Source organism: Hoplias malabaricus, chromosome 14 (genome assembly GCF_029633855.1).
Source record: "Hoplias malabaricus isolate fHopMal1 chromosome 14, fHopMal1.hap1, whole genome shotgun sequence".
NCBI classification, from domain to species: domain Eukaryota; kingdom Metazoa; phylum Chordata; class Actinopteri; order Characiformes; family Erythrinidae; genus Hoplias; species Hoplias malabaricus.
Genome location: NC_089813.1, coordinates 30,402,665 through 30,428,335, shown reverse-complemented (window position 1 = coordinate 30,428,335; position 25,671 = coordinate 30,402,665). Strand labels below are relative to the sequence as shown.

Here is a 25,671-nt window from a genome sequence, read left to right as displayed (position 1 = left end):
GTCTGTCTTCGAAAGCTGTATCTATTTTGAAGGCTCCCACACATACACAAACACACAAGCTGGATGGGGTGGATGAAGGCAGCAGAGAAATTTGGCGGCCGCTAAGGTGACAACTGAGACAGCTTTAGCAGCAGATCAAAAAAAACAGCACGAGTCTCAACATGGCAACCATAAACAAACAAACAAACAACAAATCATAAAAAAGGTATTTTATCAGTAAAGCGAGTATTCTGTAATGTACGCTCTACGGCAATGTCAAATGTCAAGAAATAAAAGTTCATATGCTCTAAAAGCAGGAACAGGCCAAAGTAAGGCACTTTGGCTCCTTTTACAACACATCAGGGAAAAGACCAAATGCCAAAACTGTTAAAAGCCTCAGGTATATGCATAAGGTTCACAGTGGGCAAGCTCAGGAACATCTGAGAAACAAGTCAATTCTGTTATTTTAGTGCAGGTGTGATAATGTCTAAAACTAAAAGGTCAAATAAAAAAAAAAAGACAGTCATTGTAATCATTTCAGTAACAGGTCTACCATGTTTGAACACATACATTTTTCAAATTATTTAAAGGTGCAGTGGGCGTTTATCATCACTGCACAGCAGTACAACACATTGTACACCTTGCATTTTAACCCATCTGTGGCACACAACCTGCACACATTAGTGATTAGGGGCAGTGAGCACAGACAAACCTGAAGCATTTGGAGGTCAGGCTCTACTCTCAAGGGCACTTAAGCCATGGAAGTTGATGTAGGAGAGAGCACTTTTTCTTCACTCCCCCAGCCCACCATTTTCTAGGCTATATTCAACGTTCAGGCTATATTAATGTCATTTTGTTTGGACATACTATAATACCTCCCATGCCTTAACACAGTCTGTTTTTTGCAGGCTGCCAAAGCCATAGGGATAAAATGTGCTGCTTCAATATTACAGGACAATACTAAAGTCTCTGCACTGTGACTGGTGTTTCCACCTCTTATTATGTGAAAACACAAACAGAGAAATAAGAGCACTGATTATGAAAGAAAACCAAGTGGAAACGGCTAAAATTCCTGAGCTTGTGTTCCTCACTCGTGGGTTCTCATGATAAACAGAGCTGGAGCCTTTTCTCATTTAAAGGAAGAGGCGCTTAAATGGGTCATTCCGAACAGGGCTGTGTACACAGGGGGAGAACATTGTTTTGATCCAAAGCATGTCACAGATGTCTCAAGACCCCAGGGAACTGTGTCAAGTTATGAACAAACTATCCATCCATCCATCCATTATCTGTAAGCGCTTATCCAGTTCAGGGTCACGGTGGGTCCAGAGCCTACCTGGAATCATTGGGTGCAAGGCAGGAATACACCCTGGAGGGGGCGCCAGTCCTTCACAGGGCAGCACACACACTCATACATTCACTCACACACACAGACAACACCAACGTGTGTTTTTGGCCTGTGGGAAGAAACCGGAGCACCAGGAGGAAACCCACGCAGACTCAGGGAGAACACACCAACTCCTCACAGACAGTCACCCGGAGCGGGAATCGAACCCACAACCTCCAGGCCCCTGGAGCTGTGTGACTGCGACACCGTGCCGCCCCATGAACAAACTATCTGTAAAAGCTGTTTATACTGATGTCTAAGTTTTTAACCTTAAAATATGTGTTATAGATTGTACCAAGCTAGAGTTAAGTAAATATACATATACAGTTGATAAGTTGAAAGAACAAATAAACCACTTATGATTCCCATTGAACATTATTTAACCCTATTCCTAAAAAAAAGTAGAGGCCTGCAAAATGGATGATTTAAATAATGAAAACTTGTTGTTTTCTGATATCGAAGTTGAATCACAATCTGAAAATATGCATAGCATTCCACTCCTAATGGAAGGAACCTAATGGTCAGTCCTGTGGACAGGTGATCCATAAGGGTGTGGGGAAAATGCCATCCGCATCCTGGGGACAAAGTGTTGAAGACACCACCTGGTGGCAGGTAGCTCAGAGCTAATTACTGACAGATGGGGTGACCACCACACAGTCAGAACTGAGAGGAACACAGCGCTGCCCTTCTGTCAGCCAACAGCCGCTTAGCCACTAGCCACACACACACACACACACACACACACAGACAGACACATACACACACTCCCTGCACTTCGCCAAACTTCTCACAGACACTGCAAACACACAGTGAGTGTACACTCCAACCAGAATTCACACAATACACACACAACAAATCCCCCAAAAACTTCCACAAGAACTCTTCCCACACTCTGAATGACTGGCACAGAACTTGTCCTTCATATGTTTCTGAAGCTGTTTGTAAACATGTGGAGGAAATCTCCACAGGACAGATGAAATGCAACTCAGTATGCAATGGGAAGGACCCTTAACATTGAATTACTGCAACAACTCATTCACAGCGGTCAATTTGGATGACTTTCTTTAGGCTAATCTATGCATTTCTGTCAATCAGGATTAGTCTTTCATTCCATTTGTAGGGAAGATTTGGAAAATGCTTGTCAGATTAAATGAATATTGGCGCTTTGTCTGATCAGAGCTGGAGCCAGTGCTCTAGCACAGAGACCGTGAATACAACTGACTGCAAAAGGAGTGGCTGGCAGATAAGTCTATAGATTACCAGACAGCTATGACAAAGGTCAATGAATGACCTTTTAAACATATCCAAATGAAATGGATACACTCCTGTGTAACTCAAACATGACACACGGCTGAACAAAATTGAATTAGGTCTTGGATATAATATACTAAGATCGATACATTCAGAGCAGCGTGGTAAGTGAATTGAGTTTGTTTGTGTGTGTGTGTGTGTGTGTGTGTGTGTGTGTGTGTGTGAGTGAGTGTGTGTGTGTGTGTGTGTGTGTGTGTGTGTGAGTGAGTGAGTGAGTGAGTGAGAGAGAGAGAGAGAGAGAGAGAGAGAGCCGGTATACCGCTTCAAATGAGGTATCTAGATTAATGAAATCGGTTGCAGAGCCTAAAACCTCCAGGGCAAGTTCTGCTGGAGCAAGATGTATTGCTATTCCACATTCCTCTTCATATCTAAATATGAATGACAGACTGAAACATGCAGCACTGAGAACACCTCCCTACGGCCGAGCAGAGGCGAGCAAAACACACTTCACACCAAAAGGAACATCTGTTTTACTACTCTTACATGTAATTTTTATATCATTCTGAGCCATACACATCAACAGACCAATAGCAGAGGCAGACACTGCAAGACGAAGGCAAAGAGAGGCAGAGAATGAAAGAAAGCAAGAAGAAGTGAGGCAGGAAGGAGGACAAGGGCAAGGATATGAGAGAAAGGCAAGCAAGGGTCAGAAGAAAGCAAGCAAGGAAAAGACAGAGAGAGAGAGAGAGGGAGAGTGTGAATAAGAGGCAGGAAAAGAGGGAGAATGACAGAGAGAGATTCATAATCAGAGAAGATGAAGTCCTCTGTAGAATCAATGAGAGGAAACATGGCCAGCTGTGGATGCAGAGCTAGAAAACGGTGGACTGGTGGCCACAGCTGTTCCACACAGATGTGCCTTGTAATCCATCACTTTCCATTCCAGCACATTAACCATTTAAACTGCTTATGGAATCAGATAATGGGTATCAGCACTTGGTGCCCAACAAACTGTAGGTTCAATAGAAAGGTGATATACTGTATCTGTTTTATAAAACTTTACAAGGCCGCGTTTAGAAAGGGCCGATGAAAGCATTTGCTAAAACGCTGGAAATATTAATTTGCTCACATATCATGGCTCTACTTTTAACTCATATTAAACCCTAGTCCTGAAAAAAGGGTAGTCTGGAAAAACAGTAGAAATTCTTTCAGAATCTCAGGTTAGGCTTAACGTGGGTTCAAGAGGGTAACCCATGTAGAGTCAATCTATTCAGACCAGCCGTATGGAAATCGTGTCTTTTGTCTCTAAAGAGAAAAACTGCCTCGGATAACGAGAGAGGTTCTGCTGCATTTTAAATACACCTTCTTTGCTCAATACTAATCTAAAGTTGGAGGAATGTGTGCTACCCAGAGGGATTACACTGAATCAGGTAAAGCATCCCTTGCGGCGTGATCGAGAAGTGGAACCGTTAATGGAAGTACAGTAAATCTTCCCACTTACACTTGCCCTTAGCACAGAAAAAAAAAACCTATTAAAGCATGCTGTACATCCCCTCTGCACAGACAGATCACAGTCATTTGACTTTTCAGGACCACGGACAGCGTGTGCTGTAGCGAGTTGCTGACCATGGTATCTGGGCAATGACAGTTTTAGTGAAAGTTTTTTTTTTTTTTTTTTTTTTTTTTTTTTTTGAAAGAAGGGGAAGGCATACAAGGCCTCGAGGCTACACATCTAGTTCAGCTTGAGAGGAGTAGATACGGATACACCATTGATTTCAGTTTTAATTTTATGGTGCCTGACTCCAGAGTCGCTCTATGATGAGCTGTAATCAACGCTGCATCGCTCACTGCTTAAGCAAAATAAATAGGAAGGGAGAGGAGAGGTCCAGTCTTCGTAGCATGGAAGAAAAAATAAAACAAATGCTATTTTGCTAGACAGTGCACTGACAACACAGAAAACTCAATGCATAATAAAAGATGGAATAATCTATGACTGGATTTTAAGGTGTGGTTTAAGAAGCTGTGCTTCTAGAGATGTGCTTGTGTGAGTGCGTGAAGTAGAAAGAGAAAGGAGCACAGAAAAAAAGAGACACAAATTCCTTTCCAAACTATAATTCAACTCCACTTGAGACTCCTATCTACATACTTCCTCAAAGGAGTCTTCACCGGTTACACACCATATTAATCATCAGGCATTAGGAGAAAACACATGCAGTGCTTTGGATTTAACAAATTGGGTTTTCAACAAATAAGTGTTAGAGCTTAGCCCAGCGGAGGGCTGCACAGGCTTCTGAGGGAATAGACGCTGTTGTTTTCGCTGCCTGTTTTCACTTTACAGAATTACACACTGCACAGAGACTCTGGGCCAGAAATACTTTCTCATTTGCAAGAAGTTAATTCTGCCCTCTATCAACAAGCTAGAATAAAAAATTCAATATGGAGGAGAGAGTGGGAGGCTTGATCATCTGAGATATTGTGTGAGTGCGAGTGCATGAGTTCATGTGTACTCTCATGTGGTTAACCCCATTATGTAAAAGAGGGCGGTAAACACAGTTTTAGTTTTCCTCAGGTACACTAGCCATGCACAAGTATGGATTTATTGTGGGTGGTTTTAAAAAGAGGAGGTTACTCTCCATTTCCAGGTGTTTCACGCAGATGTTTATTATTAAGTGATATCATATGCTTTAACACGAGCTGAAAGTGGGGCTCTTACCAAAAATAATTAATTAATTAATTAAAAAAAAAAGACAAACTGGACTTTAAAGGAGCATTATTAGCATTCATCATAGGGCTTAGTGCAGAGCTGTTTTGCTAAAAAGCATTTCACTCGATTTGTGGCACTGGGCTGGGCCACTCCTACATGGACACACACGGGGAGAAGACAGCTAAACTAATCCCATTACAGTGCTACAAGCCAGGCCAGTCACACTGCTCATCTGGTACAATGGAGAATGGTACAGCCTGCAGTCTAGCACTGCCCGGAGCCTAGAATCAGGTCTACACACTGACATTCCTAAAACGAGACAAAGAGAGTGAGAGAGAGAGAGAGACAGAGTGAAAAAGAGAGAGAGTGAGAGAGAGAGAGACAGAGTGAAAGAGAGAGAGAGACAGAGTGAGAGAGAGTGAGAGACAGAGTGAGAGAGAGAGTGAGAGAGAGTGAGAGAGAGAGAGAGAGTGAGAGAGAGAGAGAGAGAGAGAGAGACAGAGAGAGAGTGAGAGACAGAGTGAGAGAGAGAGAGAAGCTTTTTGGAAGCTAAGCTTAACATGTAATCACATGAAAAGAATGGAACAGTACGAAAAAAAAAAACATGTCCAACTGTCCATCATTTTGATCTGTTTCAAAACCTAATGACCACGCTACAAAGACAGAATTTTACATCTCAATTAAGCACAGTCCCTGTTCTTTGAGATATAAATGTGCTGGATGCTAACATACCTGTTGATTACCTGTTGCGTTGTTTTTTTTGTTTTGTTTTGTTTTGGTTTGTTTTTTTTTTTGTCTTTTTTATATTTAAATATTTTCATTTAATAACTCATTCCGTAAGTGTAAATCACTGTAAATTAGTGATGAGTGTTAAGCGTAGTAAGCAAATGTAATTTAGTGACAACATCAAATTATAATCTACGCAAGAAGCATTACGTGAACAGCACATAAAACTAAGTTTGAAGAGTACATCACTAGTATAGATTTTAGAAACGCATATGTATTAGTTCACACATACTGATGAGGCCAGCTGCTTATATTTGGCCCTGAATGTCAGTACTGAATTTCAGAATTTCAGAAGGTCACAGGGCTAAGTGAGATTTTCATTATCCTCACCTATTAAATGACCATCTTGTAATGCTAAGTATAAGCTGGGAGTGAGAGAGAGAGAGAGAGAGAAAGAGTCTGTCAGAAACTAGACAAAAATAAAGGCAGTGGCCACAGACATCCCTCAGCCTCTATACGAGCTGTCACCTGTTGTTACAAGCTGCATGGGAAATTAGAGGGGACATGGTAGCATGGCCACCTCCTAAATGTATTTTTGCAATGTGCTCACTTCCATTATTGGAAAACACATCGGCTGTTCCCGCGGGTGAGAATTCCAGGACACAGACGACTGATAAAGCTGGAATTGATTCAAACCCCAGGAAAAGGCTGTCTGCCTCTGGACCTCAAGCCAAACTCTGTCCTTGCGTTTTTTTTTTCTCTCCTACAGAAAGTCTAAAGGCAAAGAGTCACCGTGGCAACATCAATCTGTTCTCCTGCCCCCCCTCAATTGGCCACATTTTTATCGTTAAATCTGGACCAGATTAGAGCCATGACCTCTAACTTTGAGGAACCCTGTAACAGGTGTCAGAACTGGGAGTGCCTGGAGATGGACATAAATCATAAATCATAAAGTCCTCCAGTGCAGCGTGGGATTAGATGAGCTGCGTTATGCAGAAATGCCAGCTCTGATCTCAGAGGGCAGTGGATACTAATTAATGACATCAATTACAGAATGTCACCAAATCACTAGGCTGTCATTAAAATGGCACTAAATAGTGAAATAATCATGCACATTAGCATTTTTATCAAAAATGAAATGGGGAAAGAAATGGAAAAGAACTAAGTGTCTAGCATCTATATTCTTGGAGGATATTGAACGCTCTCACCAACAGAAACTATCAGGCAAAAATGGAGCCGCATGGTGCCTAAGGACCCCAGTATGGTCTCCAGCCCACACGCTTGGCACCAATGATAAAGAGGCCAATGAATTTGAAAAGGTTCAAATGTTCCCTCTGCCCTCGCACCGCTATTTTTTTTTTTCCTTTTGGAGAAGAAGTGCCCAAAGCAAGTATGTTCATTTCATAACAGTTGGTAGGTCACAGGGAGCCATTCACTGTGAAATTTACTAAATTGTATTATCGATCTCAGCCATGAAACACGCTCTCTGTTCTGGAGCTCCAGACGACTGTAGGCAGACTGGAAAAGCCTTCCACAGAGCTCTTCCACAGCTGCCGTCAAAACCATTTATCTAATTTCCAGGAATCTGTGCTAATGATGGCTAATGAATCACTTCCTAAAGTTAATATTTTGACTGTGTCTTAGTTGGTTTCTTCGTCTTGTTTCTCTTTTTGTTGCATGTCGTATTGTTTCATGAGTTGTGCGGTGTTAGACCCCTCAGTGGCTAAAAAGCAGTCAGTTCCAATTTCATGCTATCTTTCTACAAGTTAATTATTTGGAGGCCCACAAAGGACAAGAGAGTCTCTGGCAGCAAAACAACACCCAGGTCCTGTCCCTTTGTATTTTTTTTTTCCTTTTGGTCTGTTTTGTTTTTGCATCATCCTTGCAGTTCTCTCTCTCTCTCTCTCTTTCTCTCTCTCTCTCTCTCTCTCTCTCTCTCTCTCAGCAATAAGAATAATCATTCCTGCAGAGGGTCTGAAGATAAAAACAGAAGGAGTTGGAGAGTCCTTGGCAAGCTAGCAGTGAGGAGGTCAACAGTGCTGCTAAGAGTAGCCGTTATCGTGCCTGGTACGGCGCTATCAGGGAGCCTGCACTCCTGCTTATTTACAGCTGGGTCTCCCTGCAGGGGCACACTCGCCTGCCCGGGGCTGATTGGCCTGTAATGAGTTCAGGAACACTGGGATGGAAGTGGAGAAAGGCAGAGGCACACACAAGGCTGAGAAATCCACTGCAACATCCATAGGTCACAGGAGCAGGAGGAAGGGAAAGCTTTCACTACGGGGTGGAATGAAATGTCACAGAGTGTGAACTGTTTGTGCTGTTCACTTTCAGCTCAGTGCGACATGCACACAGTCCCAGACCATGTACATACTACTGCCCAAAATATATTTTCAATCAATAGAGCATCAGACTGTTCCATATTGGCAAAGCCTACACCAATACACCGCCTACAATTAGTGGCTTTGCTTACACTAGAACCATCTTGACATGAAGAAAACCACCAGAAAAGCCTTTCTTTTTGAGGAATGAATGGTGTCCTGTTCACATGTTAGTGCTTAATATCGATATATAGACTGCACTGGTAAATATGAGCCCAAAATACAGGCACTTAACAATTAGCATGCGGCTAACATGTTCTAACCAATAGTAACTTCTTAAAATAAGCAAGACTTAACAGTTATTCACTCATTCATTGTCTGTAACCTACCCGAAATCATCGGGCACAAGGCAGGAACACACCTTGGAAGGGGCTACAGTCCTTCACAGGGTGACACACACTCACACCTACAGACACTTTTGAGTCACCAATCCACCTACCAACATGTTTTTGGACTGTGGGAGGAAACCAGAGCACCCGGAGGAAACCCACGCAGACACAGGGGGAACACACCAAACTCCTCACAGACAGTCACCCGGAGCGAGACTTGAACCCACAACCCCCAGGTCTCTGGAGCTGAGTGACTGCAACACTACCTGCTGCGCCACCGTGCCACCCATAAGAGTTAATAATTCAACTGAATCAAATGTAATTAATTCATGATTTGTCTTCAACCGATTTATCCTGTTCAGGGTCCCAGTGGATCTGGAGTCTAGAATCACTCATTTCACTCATCAACAAGTGTTCTGGGACTGTGAGAGGACACCGGAGAACCCAGAGGAAGCCACACAGACACTGTGAAAACACACCAAGCTCCATTCAAGGTGGGACTGAACCCACAAACCCAGGACCCTGGATCTATGTGACAGTGAAACTAGCAGCTGCACTTCTCTGTTGCTCCAATTAAATTCAGTTTTATTTATGGAGTCCTTTTTACAGCTGGTTAGAGTCACAAAGCAGCTTTACAGGATTCCGGGTCCTAGCCTGAAGTAAACAAGCCGATGCCACAGTGGAAAGGAAAATCTCCCTCAAAACATGAGGAAGTAACTTTGACAGGAACCAAGACTAAAAAGGAGGACCCTTTTGGACAACACCAGAATAAAAATGCCGTAAATGTGTTAAGATGTGTTCTGATAAAGTGTTACTGAGAGGCAGGTGAACAGTAAGTTCTCGGTGTAAAGGTGAGACACTCGGGCACATGCAGAACTCTCCATGGGAGATGAGTAAGAATCTGCAAACAGAAATATCAGAAACCAAAACCATAAACAACAACTGTGGAAAGCTTCATCCTGTGGGTCACATTAACTGTATTAAGACTTTGTCGGTTTCTACTTTAATAGTTCAAGAAATTTGATTGAGAACAGACCGTTTTATATGGACTTCATAATTTAAAACTGAATAATCAAAAGTTGCTTCAGGTCTGAATCTACCCAGAATCATTGATGCAAGACAGGAACACACCCTGGACGGGGCTCCAGTTCATCAAGATTATCAGTAATTTAGCTCCATAAAATTTGTTCAGTCATTGTCTGTTACCACTTATCAAGTTCAGGGTCGCGGTGGGTCCGGAGCCTGACCAGAATCACTGGGCACGAGGCACCCATGGAGGGGGCTGCCAATCTTTCACAGGACAACACATACTCACATATTCACTCACACCTATGGACACTTTGAGTCACCAATCCACCTACCAACATGTGTTTTTGGAACGTGGGAGGAAACCGGAGCACAATACTGATTGGGTTTTAGTAGGTACACATCCTTATGACATGGTGGCATCCAACAAGCACAATTATGCATCAAATTCTGACCTAAAAGCATACTGCTGACAAATAGCATGAGCAATCAATGTTCCGCAACAGCAAGGCTTCCTACTGAATTCTTTCTTTACACAGACTATCTTCTCACACTCGGCTCAGTCATAATGCTTGCAGTAGCAGCAACTCCTCAGCAGTACAACAAGATCAGGCCGAAGTAATCACACTACACTTGAGTCCAACAGTTCACCGATGTCTTGTCTAGTAAGTACTGCTGAGTCGTGCCGTGGTTATAAAATCACAGTTTGTGTCCTTTTGGCTTGTGGGACTCGTGTCTGGTCAGTGCTGTGGCGCAGGGCCAGATAATACAGCAGCTGAGGCAGAGGAGTTTAGCCAGCAAAGAGCGAGTTGCCTGCAGAATCCCGGTGAGACCGCCCCTGCCTGTCGGGAGCAACAGGGACGGAAATCTCTCATTGTGAAACAGCTTTTCAGTCTGGGGAATTACACAAAGTGCTCCCACTGTCAATGCACTGCCAGCTTTATGCGATGGGGGAAGAAAAAAAAAAGAAAAAGGGAAGGAAAAAGCTTCCACTGAAAGCTATTCAAAAGCCTTGGCAGAGTACCAATGCTCTATCTTCTCGCTCTCCTTCTGGAAGCACTCTGGCCCACAGTACACAACATAGTGCAATTACTTAAACAAAATTAAGCAATAGAGGGATAAATATATATAACAAAGTCAAAATGTAAAAAAAATAAAAAAGAAAAGAAAAGGGAAAAAAAAAAAAGGCAAAAGCTGTTTAAAAAAATAGCCAGAGCCAATCCAACCCTACCACTAATCCTCAAGTAAATGTACTTAACAAGAGAGACTTAGATTCATAATTTGACATATTAATTAACAAAGTGTCTTAACGTAAAAGGAAAATAAAAGCATGGACAGTGGCTTTGGCCAAGCAGGCTTTCAGGCTCCGCAGGAAGCACTGGACTCAGCAGAGAAAGCCAAGAGCAGAGAGCAGACAGAAACCCTCTTCAAAGGACAGATGCAAAGTTTCGCTCTCATTAGAAGTAGAGTGCTCACACACTTAAAATGGCCCTGGTTCACAGCCAGTGGGCAGTCTCAAATTGCTTTTCTGATGAAGACCAGCTCTGCAGAGGCCTTTTCAAACCCTCTCAAAGAAGCTTTTCAAGAGGTTTGAGGAAACAAATATTCTTACTGAAACATCTCCACTAGCGCCTCTTCAAAGTACATTTACAGTTTCTCTTGATGCCATGAACTGTCTTGGGCAAAATTAGACAAATGATGTTCATTCAGGTCAATTTTAGACACTGGCTTTGCTCAAAAAGAAGATTTGTAATATTCAGGACCGGAGAAATGTGAAGAGAAAAATAACCTTGACAAAGGACATGGTCAAACTGGAATATCCAATGTGCATCTAATGATAATAGCGTGTACTGAAGGGTGCGAGAACCAAAGCCCACAGCGGAGTATGTTTGCAAATCGGGACTAATAACAGCTCCTTTGGAGGGAAAAACGAGAGCTCTTCTGCACAACATTCTTTATCTGCACGCTTCCAGTCAGACTGCTCATATACAAAAACGACATAAACCTCTTCCATTTCTTCGACCACACACCCTGACAAATATGTAGGGCACATTTCAATTTTGTTTACTCCTGAGCAACTGCCTGTAACCAAAACCAAATGCATTTCTATCAAAAATTCTGCTCTATTTCTGCACGTCGGTTTGCAAACATATTCCAGGCATATAAATGTGAGATAGCAAACAAAACCTGACACATCAGTGCACTTCATCTCAAGGATAACGCTTTAAATAAATCAGCAAAATAAACAGAGGAGCAGTTTGGGAAGGGAGGGGCAGAAAAAGAGAGAGGAATAGAAGGAAGCACACAAAACGCAAAAGCGTTACAAATCCTCGCCGTTTTCCCAAGCTGGGTGTCCTTGGCTGGGATGAAGAATGACACGTCTGCCTGGCGAGAGTGTTTACGGCATCAGGAGAGCTGCTGGGGGAAATGGATTACTCCATCATCAGAGTGCAACATGTTCACAGAGCAATGTACCGCAACACAGCTCTGTGTGGAGACATTTTCACCTGCAAGACCTTTTTTTTATTATTATTATTATTTGCTGCTGCCATGTGTCTTTAGTCCTGGCTTGAGAATTCACAAGGGAGCCGCTCTGAAATTTACAAAAGCATAAAGCTAACATATCATTATGATACTTTAAGGCAAGAAATTAGCACCACATTTTGAAAAAAATCTATATTCAAATATGAATATAACGTCTCTATTCCTACATTTCACATACTACAATGCAATAAATCAAATTAAATGAAACACACCTTAGCTGCCTGCTTTGCACTGAAGCATGTTCCAGCAAACACTGCCCAGTAGACCAGAGTGATCCGGTTGCTGCTATGTTTGTTTACACTGAGTATCACAATATTGACATCGCGTTCAAATTCTGTACTCAAGCATGGTTAGTGATCACACTCTCACACAGTATGGTCAAACCCAACTGAACAGAGCCTGGGCCCATCTCTTCATCCGGGAGCAATCGGAGCAATCACACTAGTCAAATAGTCAGACCTTGGGGGTCAAACATGCCCAGGCACTGTACGGATTGCCAAGTGTGAGAACTAAATTAGCTTCACCCTCTGGATGGTGGTGGTGGTGGTGGTGGGATGCCCCCCCCCAATCAAACGGCATGGTACCAGCCTATACGCATGTCTGTCAGCTGTTGTGCCAGGCCTAGGTACTTTGGGCTCTCCTCCAGCACGCTGGGTTGTCCGGTGATATTGCATTAGCAGCCGTGTGAAACCAGATGGATGGCTGACATCACTTGTCTAGGAGGAAGCACTTGCAACCCTGAACATGTTGAAGAGTTTACAGAAAACCTCACGTTCACCATCTCTCCATAGTAAAAAAGAATATTAGGATAAAGAATAATTTCACAGACAAATGAAACATACTGTGGGAATATGGTAAAAGCTACTTTATAAGACAATTGCCACCGATTCATTTACGAGTTTAAAAACTAGCCTACACCACTTGACCCCTATGTCACATAATCTCAGGAGTAGAGGGTTCGTTTAATTGACCTTACAAGCATGGAACCAGACAGTCAAGTAAAAATACAGACACACACAGACATTATATATATACACACACACAGAGTTAGGGAATGGTGGCATGGTCCATATAGTGGCAACTGCTTATAACTAACAGCTGCTTATAACTGTCAAATAGAAGCTAAACGCCGGTATACACACACTTTGGATTCAGCAGACAGTATTAGCTCAATAGCTCATCCAGTTCAGGGTCGCGGTGGGTCCGGAGCCTACCCAGAATCATTGGGTGCAAGGCAGGATCACGCCCCGGAGGGGGCGCCATACCTTCACAAGGTAACACACACTCACACATTCACCCTATGGATACTTTTTGAGTCACCAATCCATCTACCAATGTGCGTTTATAGACTGTGGATGGAAACCGGAGCACCCGGAGGAAACCCATGCACACACAGGGAGAACACAACAAACTCCTCACCGTCAGTCACACAGAGTGGGACTGGAACCCACAACCTCCAGGAGCTGTGTGACTGTAACATTAACTGCTGCACCACCATGCCTCCCACAATGAATTATTTACTAAATAATGTTGTAAGATGTATTCCATTATATTTACAAAGGAAAATGTAATATCAATTAACAATTTTATATACAAACTAAACAAATTTTATATATATATATATATATATATATATATATATATATATATATAAACGCTTGATGTTTATAAGGACTCGCACTGAGATTTGTTTAGTGTGGTATTGCTTTACACTGTCTGCTGTTCTGTGGTATGACACTGCATGGCGTACTGTGAGACAACTCGTTTAATAGCCATCAGAAATCCAGAGCTATTCTAACCTATGGAAATTCAGAGCAGCCCTAATATTTTTGAGTCTCGTCTAATGGGGGTTGATGTCCAACTTTAGCCTGACAGATTTTATTTGCTTTAAAGAAGAAGTTGTGCCATGAGTAAATCTCACACTAATAACTGTCAAATAAAAGGTGTAAAGCCTGTGTGTGCTATTCATTCCCATACAGCCCATTATAAAGTGCTGGGAAGTGTATGTGGAGTGTGCTAATTGAAGCATGTGTCACATTCACAAGCAGAGACTTTGGGTATGAATTAGTTTCTAAACTAAGTAGCTTAAGGTGGGAATTTACTATAGGATTTAAAGTGTGGCTGTTTAAGCAAGCTCTTTACAGCAGAGCATAAGGTAAGCTGTATATACACTGGAACTCTGCCTGATGTGTGTGTGTGTCTGTGTGTGTGAATGAAAGAATATAATTTACAGGCATACAATTTTAATATGTTTATATTTACAAAATACAATAGTGTTGTTCATTGAGAACAAAGGACATTTTTCTTTGTGATTTTGTCAGACAGATTCAAGCTTTATATACATAAAGAAGAAGTATACACACACACACAGAAAGTAACTAAAAACAAACAACATGTAATGCACAATTGAGCCACATATATATGTCTTCATGGGATGTATGTGTCCTCCATGGCATTTCCATGCATGTATGTATCTGTATAATCAGCAATCAGCCAGAGCTGTGGCTCACGCTCCAATCAGCAGAGACCAGCAGCATTTGGACCATAGGACTCTGCTCTGATGAAAGGTAACCGAGGGCAACGGGGAGAATGTCAGGCTGCATTATCACCTGTTTCATTTGCTTGTGTACTTTTGAGATAGCCATTCGCCTGCCTGCCTCGCTCTGCAGCATGAACACACACTTGCCACAGATTATTCAATTCACAACCAGGGCCTGGTAACTTTCCTGGCATGGCTGAACGCTACAAAGTTTATTTCAGCCACTGAATAAAAAAATGTCAGCTTATATCTGAAACTGAATTCATAGGGATGTTGTGAACAGCCATTTCTGGGGCTAAAGCTATGAGGACCCAACACTGACATTTAAAGCGTCAGAATGTACGTTTTGGGGACTTGGAGATTTAGAGACCTCTCTGGTGAGATTTGTAATTGCACCTGGCACATGGAAGATTATTTCTAAAATGTGCGTCATGATGCAGTCTCCTTGCAGAGCAGAGCTTCTGTTGAGTAGTCAGTGAGGAGTAATCACACAGAGCTCAGTCAATAGATGAAGTCGTATATATATATATATATATATCCACAACATCTGTTTTCGATGTTAGTGTTTTGTTCACTTATGATAAAATAATGTCACTATGTATGGAGCTATGTCCAACAGTCACAGAAAATATGAAATGAAAGTTTGTAGGTACCAGAAAGCCCTCTAATAAAAAGTTAACTTTGGTGTCTGAAGCTGAGTTGTGCATGAGTATGAAACAGAGCTTCTGTTACTGCAACTAACAGCAGAGCATTACCACATATATAAATTTAACAGTTATAAGTAATGTTAAAGAACAGTACATTTAACTAGATAGTTGTCTGACAGCTCCACTACAGCTAGTCCATGTAATGAACAGAATGGTCTGGCAGAAAGTGGCAGGTCCTGCAGGCGGTCTCGGATCAGCCAAGGCTGTTAATTTACTTCTTTCCAAGTGTAACCCCCTCCTTATGATACAGCGGAATAACATTTTTGATGGAAATTAAAAATGTGTCAATATTACCATAAGAAAAACTAAATGTGTGACACTGAGATATCGAAAGACAGTTAAGAGAAACATGAAATTAAAAATGGGCTACTTTGCCACAGAAAACACAGCTGAGCTACACACTTAAACAGCCAATCCACCTACCAGCAGACTGTGGGAGGAAACTGGAGCACCTGGAGGAAACCCAAGCAGACACAGGGAGAATATCCCAAACTCCTCACTGTGACCTGGGGTAGGTGGTAAACCCACAACTTCAGAAACATGGAGCTGTGTGACAGAAACACTAATGGTTGTCCCACTGTGCTGCCCCTACTATATGACTTTTGTCACAGAATTGGGTTTACAGCAAGAAAATAAATAAATGCACAAACAGGAGAAAAAACACAATATCATCCACAGTAAAACTTAGAAATCCATAGTTTTTACTTATTTTCTGCTCCCAGCATGAAATGAGTGAGAAACTATACTGAGAACAGAGAGAAGAAAGCTGTAGCATTGTAAAAGTGAAGTGCCTTGGTCGTTAGCCTTGGCTGGGTGGAAAGAGTGGCCTTGAATTGGGAAGAACAGCGTAAAAACTCTCTATTCATAGCCTCACATGCTGCACATTTCCAGCAGGGTCAAAGCTATGTAATGCCACAGCCCAGGGTAGGAGGCAACCACAAAGCTGAAGACCTGCTTCTAGTTTCTGCTAGAACTACATACCTGAATTCTAAAAAATTAAACAAAGAACAGTTATGAACATCTGAGAATAATATTATAACAGAAATAAAACGATATCCTTTCAAAATTCCAAAAATGTATTTTCTTTTCCCAGGATGGCCAATGTTTTCCTCCTACTTCTTTTGAAGTGATGAAACATTTTTAGTGGCCTAATATCACAAGAAGCACACTTGATCCCCTCCAAGCCCCGCTGATGCCTGCTGCCACTTGTGCTAAGCATGGAGCTTGATTGTTAGAATGTTCCCCACTTCTTTAATCAATGGGGAGCCGACTGTCTTGATTCTGGGGAGCTCTAAAGTGTATAAATCTCTCACAGGAAGTCTGGCTGCTTTTTGTTCCTTCTGTCTCTTTCATTCTCTCTTTCTGTTTCTGAGAGTGACTATAATCATTCATCCAGTCAACGTACTCTGCTACTCTGACACAAGGAGTTCTGAGGAAAAGGGGGTGTTGGGGGGCGAGAGACACACCAAAATCCCCAGTATGAGGCAGGAAAACAAAAACAGTTAAAGCTCCATCAGCATTAAAACTGTGCAACCACATTAACAGTTCTGACAAGAAAAATAGTTTATTTACCAGCCTGATGGACGTCTACAATTATTACATTATTACAATGCTTTATTTTAGAAATTATGGATGCTGCATACTCTGGGCTAAACAGGAGAAGGACCATCCGGCTTGTCATAAGTGCACAGTTAAAAAAAAACTAGCATCTGTGTTGGTATGGGGCAGCTTTTGGAGCAACATGCTGCTAGCCAGGTCTTGCTTATTTAGCAAGAAAATGCCTATACACATTCTGTATGGATTACAACAGCATACCTCTTTAGTAAATGAGCACAGGTGCTAATGAGCATGCCACCCAATAAAAGCATTCGGTGACTTATAACGGAGACCTTGAGCTGTTGAGCAGTTCATATCCAATAACAAAATAAAAAAAAAAAAAGAATAGGAAAACATTTCACTTTTAAAGTGTTCCCAAACACTTACAGAGTGCTGTTAAAAGCAGAGGTGGTACTTTTTGGAACATGTTGCTAGCATCAATTCACAAAACAACAAACATCCTCAGTTTCAGCATTTAAGATGTTGTCTTTGTACTATTTTCAATTAAATATAGGATTGAAATTATGATGAGTTTTTTTTTGCATCTTGTTTTATTTACATTTTGCACAGAGTCTCAACTTGGGACTTAAATGGGACTTTTCAAAGGATGGTATCCAATTTTAGACAAAAGCCGTGGAGGAAACCTGTTAGGCCATGGTTCCCCCTTCCCTGCAGTTTGTGTAAAACGGTTATAATAATGTATTGATGGTTCAGTCTGATACTGCAAATTAGCATTTTACAAGTAAATGTCACATAAATGTGCAGGTATGTACATGATAAATGATTAATCCATGCAAACTGAGGAACACTGGTAAATAAAAACCACATAAAAGTTATAAATGTTCCTCAGGGTAAAAAAAAATAAAATGTGAGAGAAATTATATTGCATCTTTAACCTTCACTGTGTGAACCAGTAAAAGTGTTCAAAAAATAATTTTAATGCTGTGACTGCAGCACATGGTCACATGAGCACACACACACACACACAGATCTCCCCTATGCCTGACTGGCACTGGCACCAGATTTAATCAGAAGCTGCAGTCAATGAGTTTTATTACTCAAAAGACATGATCCACTGATGAAACACCAACGTGTGGAGCAATTTTCAACATAATATTTCCCCTGGAATAATTACGGAACTGACGTGAGTAACACCTACACTAATGTAATAACAAGAGACAAGGAATCAAAGCAGTGCACATCTGTATCTACAGCACAAAGTGCCACCAGGGAAACAAAAAAAAACCTCCACTCCTAAAATTATTACATTTTACTGCAACATCTGTGAATTAATGTTTTCAGATGACCATGCTTTCAAGAGTTAACATTCTATTGAATGACTAAAAATGCTCATTTCACCATTTCATCTTATATTTAATATACATTTATCAACAAAAGTATTTTAATAAATATATCTTTATTGTTGGAACAAAGAACAATCCAACTGTTACAAGAATAATGAACAAACAATCCAAACACACACCATTCTATTATAAAAGCACTAATTATACTCCTTAAAGCTCATTTGTATTCAAAAGCTAATATACATTAATCTAAAGCTTCTAGTTGCACCATATATAAAGGACCATCAAAAACACTTTAATGACACCTTCAGGAAGCATTCATTATAGTTTTTGTAGTTTCAAGCAGCACATAATGGGGGTCATGTTCCTCAGTTCTATAAAACAGAGCAAGAGAAAGTGAGAGAGTAAAAGAGGGAGACAGCAAGATAAAGAGGGGGGGGGGGGGGTTGCGAGGCTTTTTCCTTCTAGTAACTCAAAACCTGGAGGCCCAATTGCTTCGGAAAAGATATACTACTGCCCTAATCTGCATATGGCTGACAAGAAAGTGAGATATATCTCATCTAAATGTAAATTAGGTGTTTTATACCTTCAGTAAACAGTTTACATAACCATGGACTATTTTAATAAACCAATTAGAATTTATTACCTGGATACTAAAGATATGAGCCATTTCTCTGAATCCACATTTTTATGCAAAACCTTGACAGCTGTCTCAGAAAAAGAAAAGGAGAAACAATCGTATTGGCAGCAGGAGGCAAGTGGAGTGATATCTCAGCTTCAAGTCAAATAAACACATTTGCTTAAACTCCTGTGACTCACTCAGCAATAAATTAAGACTGGAGTGAGAGTATGTGAGGGAACTGTGATGTCACACCTTTAAAATACAACACAACGAACAATATGTAACACATGAAGTATATGTTAACTTCTTAGCAGTCACTGTCAAATGACAGAACCGGTATGTATCTTGAATTCCAATCGCTATGTCCAAAACTAGCATGACTATTAGAAGCGCTATGTGTATAGTTTTGTAACATGGATTTATGACTGTATATGAATGTTACCAAAATGTCTTCTCTTTCTGTTATTTACAAAATGAATCAGATTTCAAAAAACGTTTCTTTGGATTTTCCGAAGCATAATGCCAAAGACATCAGCAAGAACGCATTAATAATAAACACAACAAGAAAGGCACGAGGATGAAACGTTTAGCTTGGAAGAGTGGGCTTACAGGTTACAGCTACAAACACCCGCTATCTTACGTTTTCAGCGTTAAGCGATGAGTAATTAAATGTCAAATCTAAGGCTTTCTTATTCCATAACATTCCTTTGCAGCATGTCCTTTGAGTGACATTGGAGCTCAGCACTCAATAATGTTTAACACCAAAAGCTGCTATTGGTGCCAGAGAAGCGTCACTTCTTTTCTGTCAGTGTGTAAGCGGTTAACGTCGTTTAGCTGCCGTGTTGCTTTGCTGAAGCAGCAACAGGACATTAATTTGACATTAGCACCATAATATCAATTCCTCTCCCTTTTCCAACTTGCAGTAATGCATTTACTGGAAAGAGATTAATATCAATTCCATAAATCATTCAGGAGAATTTCCCCAGCTAGAGACAGGGGGGTAATATCATATATATGTTAGCTGATCTCTGCCTGGCCGCTCGAAGATCATTAATCAATGTCACAGGTCCTCAGGGCCAGTCAGCAGGGAAAACAGAGAAACTTATAAAATCCCTGATTATTTATTTATATTGACTATGGCTCTGTAAATTTATGTTGATCATATTCCTTGTCCTTTCACCAGTGCCCTTGACTGCCCACAATCAGAAAAGATACAACGCACGTAGTTGTTTTACAGCCATGATGAGCTCCAGAAGTCAAAATGACATTGTTTTTACCGTTTCCAAGCAAGTCAGACTGCATAGCTTTTCTTCACGCTCCAACTTTCATATGTGCCTACTCTTAGAATGTATGACACTGTGATGCATTGCTTTGGTACTTGATCTTAAACCTTCTATTTTGGCTTTCCATCAAAGCTAGTAAATCATCTAGGCCATTTTCATTGAACTGTTCTTAGCACAAAGTAACAAGTTTATAAGACCAAAAAGACTGGCCCACCCTAAAATTGCATTGATATAGAACATATCCAAGAGCACAAAAATCCTTTAAAAAGCTCTCCCACAGGGAGGCCAGAGGCAGTGGTGAGCCTAGGCCCTGCAGTGGAGTGAATTGGTTGCCTGTCAAAAATATGAAAGCTGAGTCTCATCTGCTGCAGACCCTGAACCTAATCTCCCAGCAGAGAATGATATTGTGTCTGTTCCAGAGCCCTACTGATTCACTGTCAATCCAACCCAGAGCCGCTCTCAGCTGCCCACTTGACCTTGTCACAGAAAAAGCACTTTATTTTCATTATGCCGCCATTCATTCAACCCTTGCAAAAAGAGGCAAACAAAGGCCATTTACTCAAAGCATTCTTCAAAATATTACGGCACTGTTTAATTACAGCTTTCAACATGGCAGACAGACAAGGTAAAAGAGCAGGCACTCTCGCACCAGGCTTTACATTTTTTACTCTCTCGTTTTAAAAGGAGATAATTAGCCAGTAAAAGCATATCACATTCTGAGAATCGTCTGGCACTATATAGCAAGAAACTTTAGCTCGACAGAAGATAAGAGCTGCCATTTGTAATCACAGCTTTGACAATACATATTCTTAATGGTTCATTATATCATTATCTTTCTTATATTTGCCATAGCTATTATAGCTCTAAACTATGTAGCCATTTTCAAAATACACTGCTGATAATAGTGGAGGAGACACTAGTAACAGATATGTAGAGATATGTGACTGTTTACTACATTTATAAACAAAAGTCAACTCTCATATCTTCATCTAATATTTCTGACAAAATTGCCTTTAACAAAATGTTATTAATGTATTCAGTTTCAGACAAAAAACATAATAATATTAAACAAAAGCCTTATGTCAAAACTATCAATATTAACACTTTCTGCCATTTATCTCCATCTCTCCAATCGTAAAACCACTGTGTTGTACACCCCATTGACATTATGTTCCCATTAACACAAGCCACAACCCAAACACAACTAAACTCAGTGCAAATCTGTTTCCTATGTGCATCTAAAATGACTCAAAACATATGTTTCTGCGAAGGGAAGAAGAGAGAGAAAGTCAATAGAATTTGAGTGAAAACAAGAATTTTCAAAAGTGGGCAGAGGGAAAACTGAACTTCTCATAACCAAACAAGACCTGTCATACCAGTACAACTTTCACCATCAGATACACAATACTGAAGACTTCATACAACCAGTCAGTCAGTCTTCTGTAACCACTTCATGTTGTTCATGGTCAAGATGGGTCCATGTCAGTCAGTCACAGGACCTTATTTACATCTTACTTCCATCCCAACCATCCATTATCCACCGCTTATCCGGGTCCGGGTCGCGGGGGAAGCAGTCAGAGTAAAGAGACCAAGAGTTTCCTCTCCCCAGCCACTGCTTCCAGCTCCTCTGGGGGGATACTGAGGCGTTCCCAGGCCATGTAGTCTCTCCAGCGTGTTATGGGTCTTCCCCTGGGCCTCCTCCCCCTTGGACATACCCGGAACACCTCACCAGGAAGGTGTCTGGGAGGCATCTCAGCTGGCTCCTCTCGACGTGGAGGAGCAGCGGCTCTACTCCGAATTTCTCCCGGATGTCCAAGCTCCTAACCCTGTCTCTAAGGGAGAGTCCAGAAAACTCATTTCAGCCATTTGTACCCGCGATCTCATTGTTTCAGTCATTACCCAAAGCTCATGACCATAGGTGAGGGTTGGGACGTAGATTGAACCGTAAATCGAGAGCTTTGCTTTGCTGTATTACTACAGACATTGCACTAATCCGCCTGTCAATCTCATGCTCCAACACCCCCCCACCTCCCTGGATCACCACCTTAGCATGGTGGAGGGGTTTGCATGCCTGCATGAGCCTAGGAGCAATGTTGTCGGGGGAAATAGCCCCTGGTAGGGTCTCCCAAGGCAAATTGGTCCTAGGTGATGGACCAGAGAAAAAGAGTGATCCTGCTGAAAAATGTAACAGGTTCACAGCTTCCCTTGCCCTGGAGCCAGGCCTGCGGGAGGGGCTCCTCAGCAAGCGCCTGGTAGTCAGACTTTTACACTTGGGGTCCGGCTGGGCTCAGCCCAAAGGAGCAACATGGGTCCACACTCCCATGGGCCCACCACCTGTGGGAGAGGTTGTAATTCAGGTCTGGTGGATTGTGGATCGGGTTCTGATCCTCGGTTACTGAAACTACATCTTACTTATATGAACTTAATTATCTTAAATCATGGGCGGCACGGTGACGCAGCAGGTACCTGGGACCTAGAAGTAACTGGTGACTGTCTGTGAGGAGTTTGGTGTGTTCTCCCCGTGTTCGCGTGGGTTCCCTCCTGGTGCTCCGGTTTCCTCCCACAGTCCAAAAACACAAGTTGGTAGGTGGATTGGCGACCCAAAGTGTCCGTAGTTGTGAATGTGTGAGTGTGTGTCACCCTGTGAAGGACAGGTGACCCCTCCAGGGTGTGTTCCTGCCTTGCTCCCAGTGATTCCGGGTAGGCTCTGGACCCACCGCAACCCTGAACTGGAAAAGCGATTACAGACAATGAATGAAAAAATGAATCTTAAATTAATCTACGCACTATCCCTATAGTTTTGGAAAGATTTCTGTATAGCGTTTCACAATGAGAAACTATGTGTAGCTGGTCAAAACTATTACTCCTCAAATTCATCTCATCAAACATTGACACTACTGTTAATCCCCAAAAAACAGACTTGCCAGTACTTTAATATCATTGAATGTGCTCTACTACCTGGATTGCAAAAATCAGAAAATGCAATTTTAAACATGAACTTTGGAGGTGTACAAAAACACCCCTAAAGGTTTATTACAATAAACTTAAAACATGTCCCTTCCGAAATAAAAACAAAATGTTGTTAACTACTGTAAAAATTTCCATGAAATGTTTTCTGCTTTTTTCTTGATGCTAAAACATATATCTAATTACTGTTAAGACTAGGAATTAATTGCACAAGAGCTAGCTCCTATCCTTTGCACAGAAATGTACAAGTTAGAGGGGTTTTTCCTCAAAGAATTTAACAATGTATCTAGTGTCTCAAATTAAGTGCATTTTTGCAACAGATGGCTAACTATCAAATGTATCATTAAGATGAAAAACAATCCCTTTTTTGAGAATAACTGGGAACAAGGACCTAAGATATAGTATCAGCTTTTTGGTAGATACAGAGGGCAAATGTAAACTGCAAAAATCCATAACCAGGATGACTGAGCTCATAAATATGTAGTCTACTCACCACTCTCAAAGCAGGCATCAAAGATGAGATGTCCCTTCCTGGGTGCCCCTGTGTATCCTGGAGGAGTGACTGTCAGTTTACTGACGTTTCCCACCAAGGCATCTTCTCCTCCTGCCTCACTGCCTGTTAACGCAGAACAGTGGCTCAGCAATCAACAGAGAGGAGCACAGACCAACAGAGAGGAAGCACAGATGGGATTTCAGATGTAAAAAAATAAATAAATAATAAAATAAACCAAAGCAATTTCATAAGAGAAATTAGAGATGATAGTACGCTTTGGAACTAAACCCCGTTTGGGGCTGCTCAGATTTTCACATTCTGTCAGTCGCTGATCAGGTCAGGACAGGCCAGGCAGATTTTAGAATGGTCGTCTCCAAACTGGCCTTCGATTTTTCCACATTACACTTAATGAGTAAACGTTTTGGTAGGCTGCAGATAAGCTATAAACAGAGATCAAAGATCAGTTTGTACTGTCTGTACTTTATATATTCATTCATTATCTGTAAGCGCTTATCCAGTTCAGGGTCGCGGTGGGTCCAGAGCCTACCTGGAATCATTGGGCGCAAGGCAGGAATACACCCTGGAGGGGGCGCCAGTCCTTCACAGGGCAACACACACACTCACACGTTCACTCACACCTACGGACACTTTTGAGTCGCCAATCCACCTACCAACATGTGTTTTTGGACTGTGGGAGGAAACCGGAGCACGCGGAGGAAACCCACGCGGACACGGGGAGAACACACCAAACTCCTCACAGACAGTCACCCGGAGTGGGAATCGAACCCACAACCTCCAGGCCCTTTGAGCTGTGTGACGGCAACACTACCTGCTTAATATTAAAACTACTTAATACTATTAAGTATAATGTACTCTGACTGTATAACTGATTGCTATAATAATATATCAGAAGTAGTTGTAGTAATAATGCACTACTCATAGAACAGTTCAGTGTTGAAGAGTCCGGCATTCAATTCCAGCAAATCCTACGGAAAATGTACACTGATCACTGGCGAAAGAAAGCTGTTAACTGTCATAAATCTCAGCAATGTAATGCAGGAATTTAATTCCATACCAGCTTAAAAAGCAAAGAGCAGGATATATGTTAATCACTATGCACATACTGGTCTTTTTTCTTTTTTCTTTACTTCTGATCTACTACATTTTTTAGCTTCTGATCAGTGCAGTTAATAAGGACTTTGGTCAATTTCTATTCATTTCCCAGATTTGCCTAATGTTTTTCAAGATCTAAACAAAGCAATTCAGATTGGTTTAATGTGAAATATTCTTTTCAAGCCATACTTTTCCAAAAAGCTCGTGAAAGACATGAAGTGTCTGAGGGATCCCACAGAAAACTAGTACTAAACTGCTTAATATGTGAAATACGTTTTAGTTACATTCAGAGCAGGGATGCACATGCACGGTGTTATAAATGAAAATAGCACTCATAAATGTATAACTATTCTACCATTCAGTATTACTAAATATTGATTATTTACATTCAATATTTACAACAATAGTACTGGTCGTGATGGATAGTAAATAAAATAGATCCTCTAACCACCACTGTGGGGGAAAAAAATCAGGTTTGGCAAATTTCTAGACAATTAGTCATTTCAGAACCAACCAGTGAAGGGTCTGTTTAAATCAGCTGTAGGGGTGAAAAATTAATCACCTTCTTATTGCAATCACAATTTTACATTTTCAAATTGAATGGATTTGAATGAATTATTATAGCTGAGATCATCAACTAAGTTGTCTTAAGTTCAGTGCTGAGAAATTGGACCCAATAACACATCCTGCCTGTAGATGAGAAAAAGACCAACCAAATACTGTGTGCTG

At 41.3% G+C, this 25,671-nt stretch overlaps 1 protein-coding gene across 10 annotated transcripts in view; it reads right to left on the bottom strand.

Annotated features, from left to right (window-relative positions):
• Positions 1-25,671, bottom strand: part of LOC136666513 (cytosolic carboxypeptidase 6-like) — a 416,314-nt gene that overhangs the window by 363,239 nt on the left and 27,404 nt on the right. For 9 of the 10 annotated variants that reach the window (XM_066644737.1, XM_066644734.1, XM_066644730.1 and 6 more), the window contains one exon: positions 23,830-23,952. In XM_066644737.1, the coding sequence (XP_066500834.1) occupies positions 23,830-23,952 (123 nt within the window). Of the gene's footprint in view, positions 1-22,835; positions 22,965-23,829; positions 23,953-25,671 lie in introns of those variants that run through there. The other variant, XM_066644739.1, reaches the window with a different exon arrangement.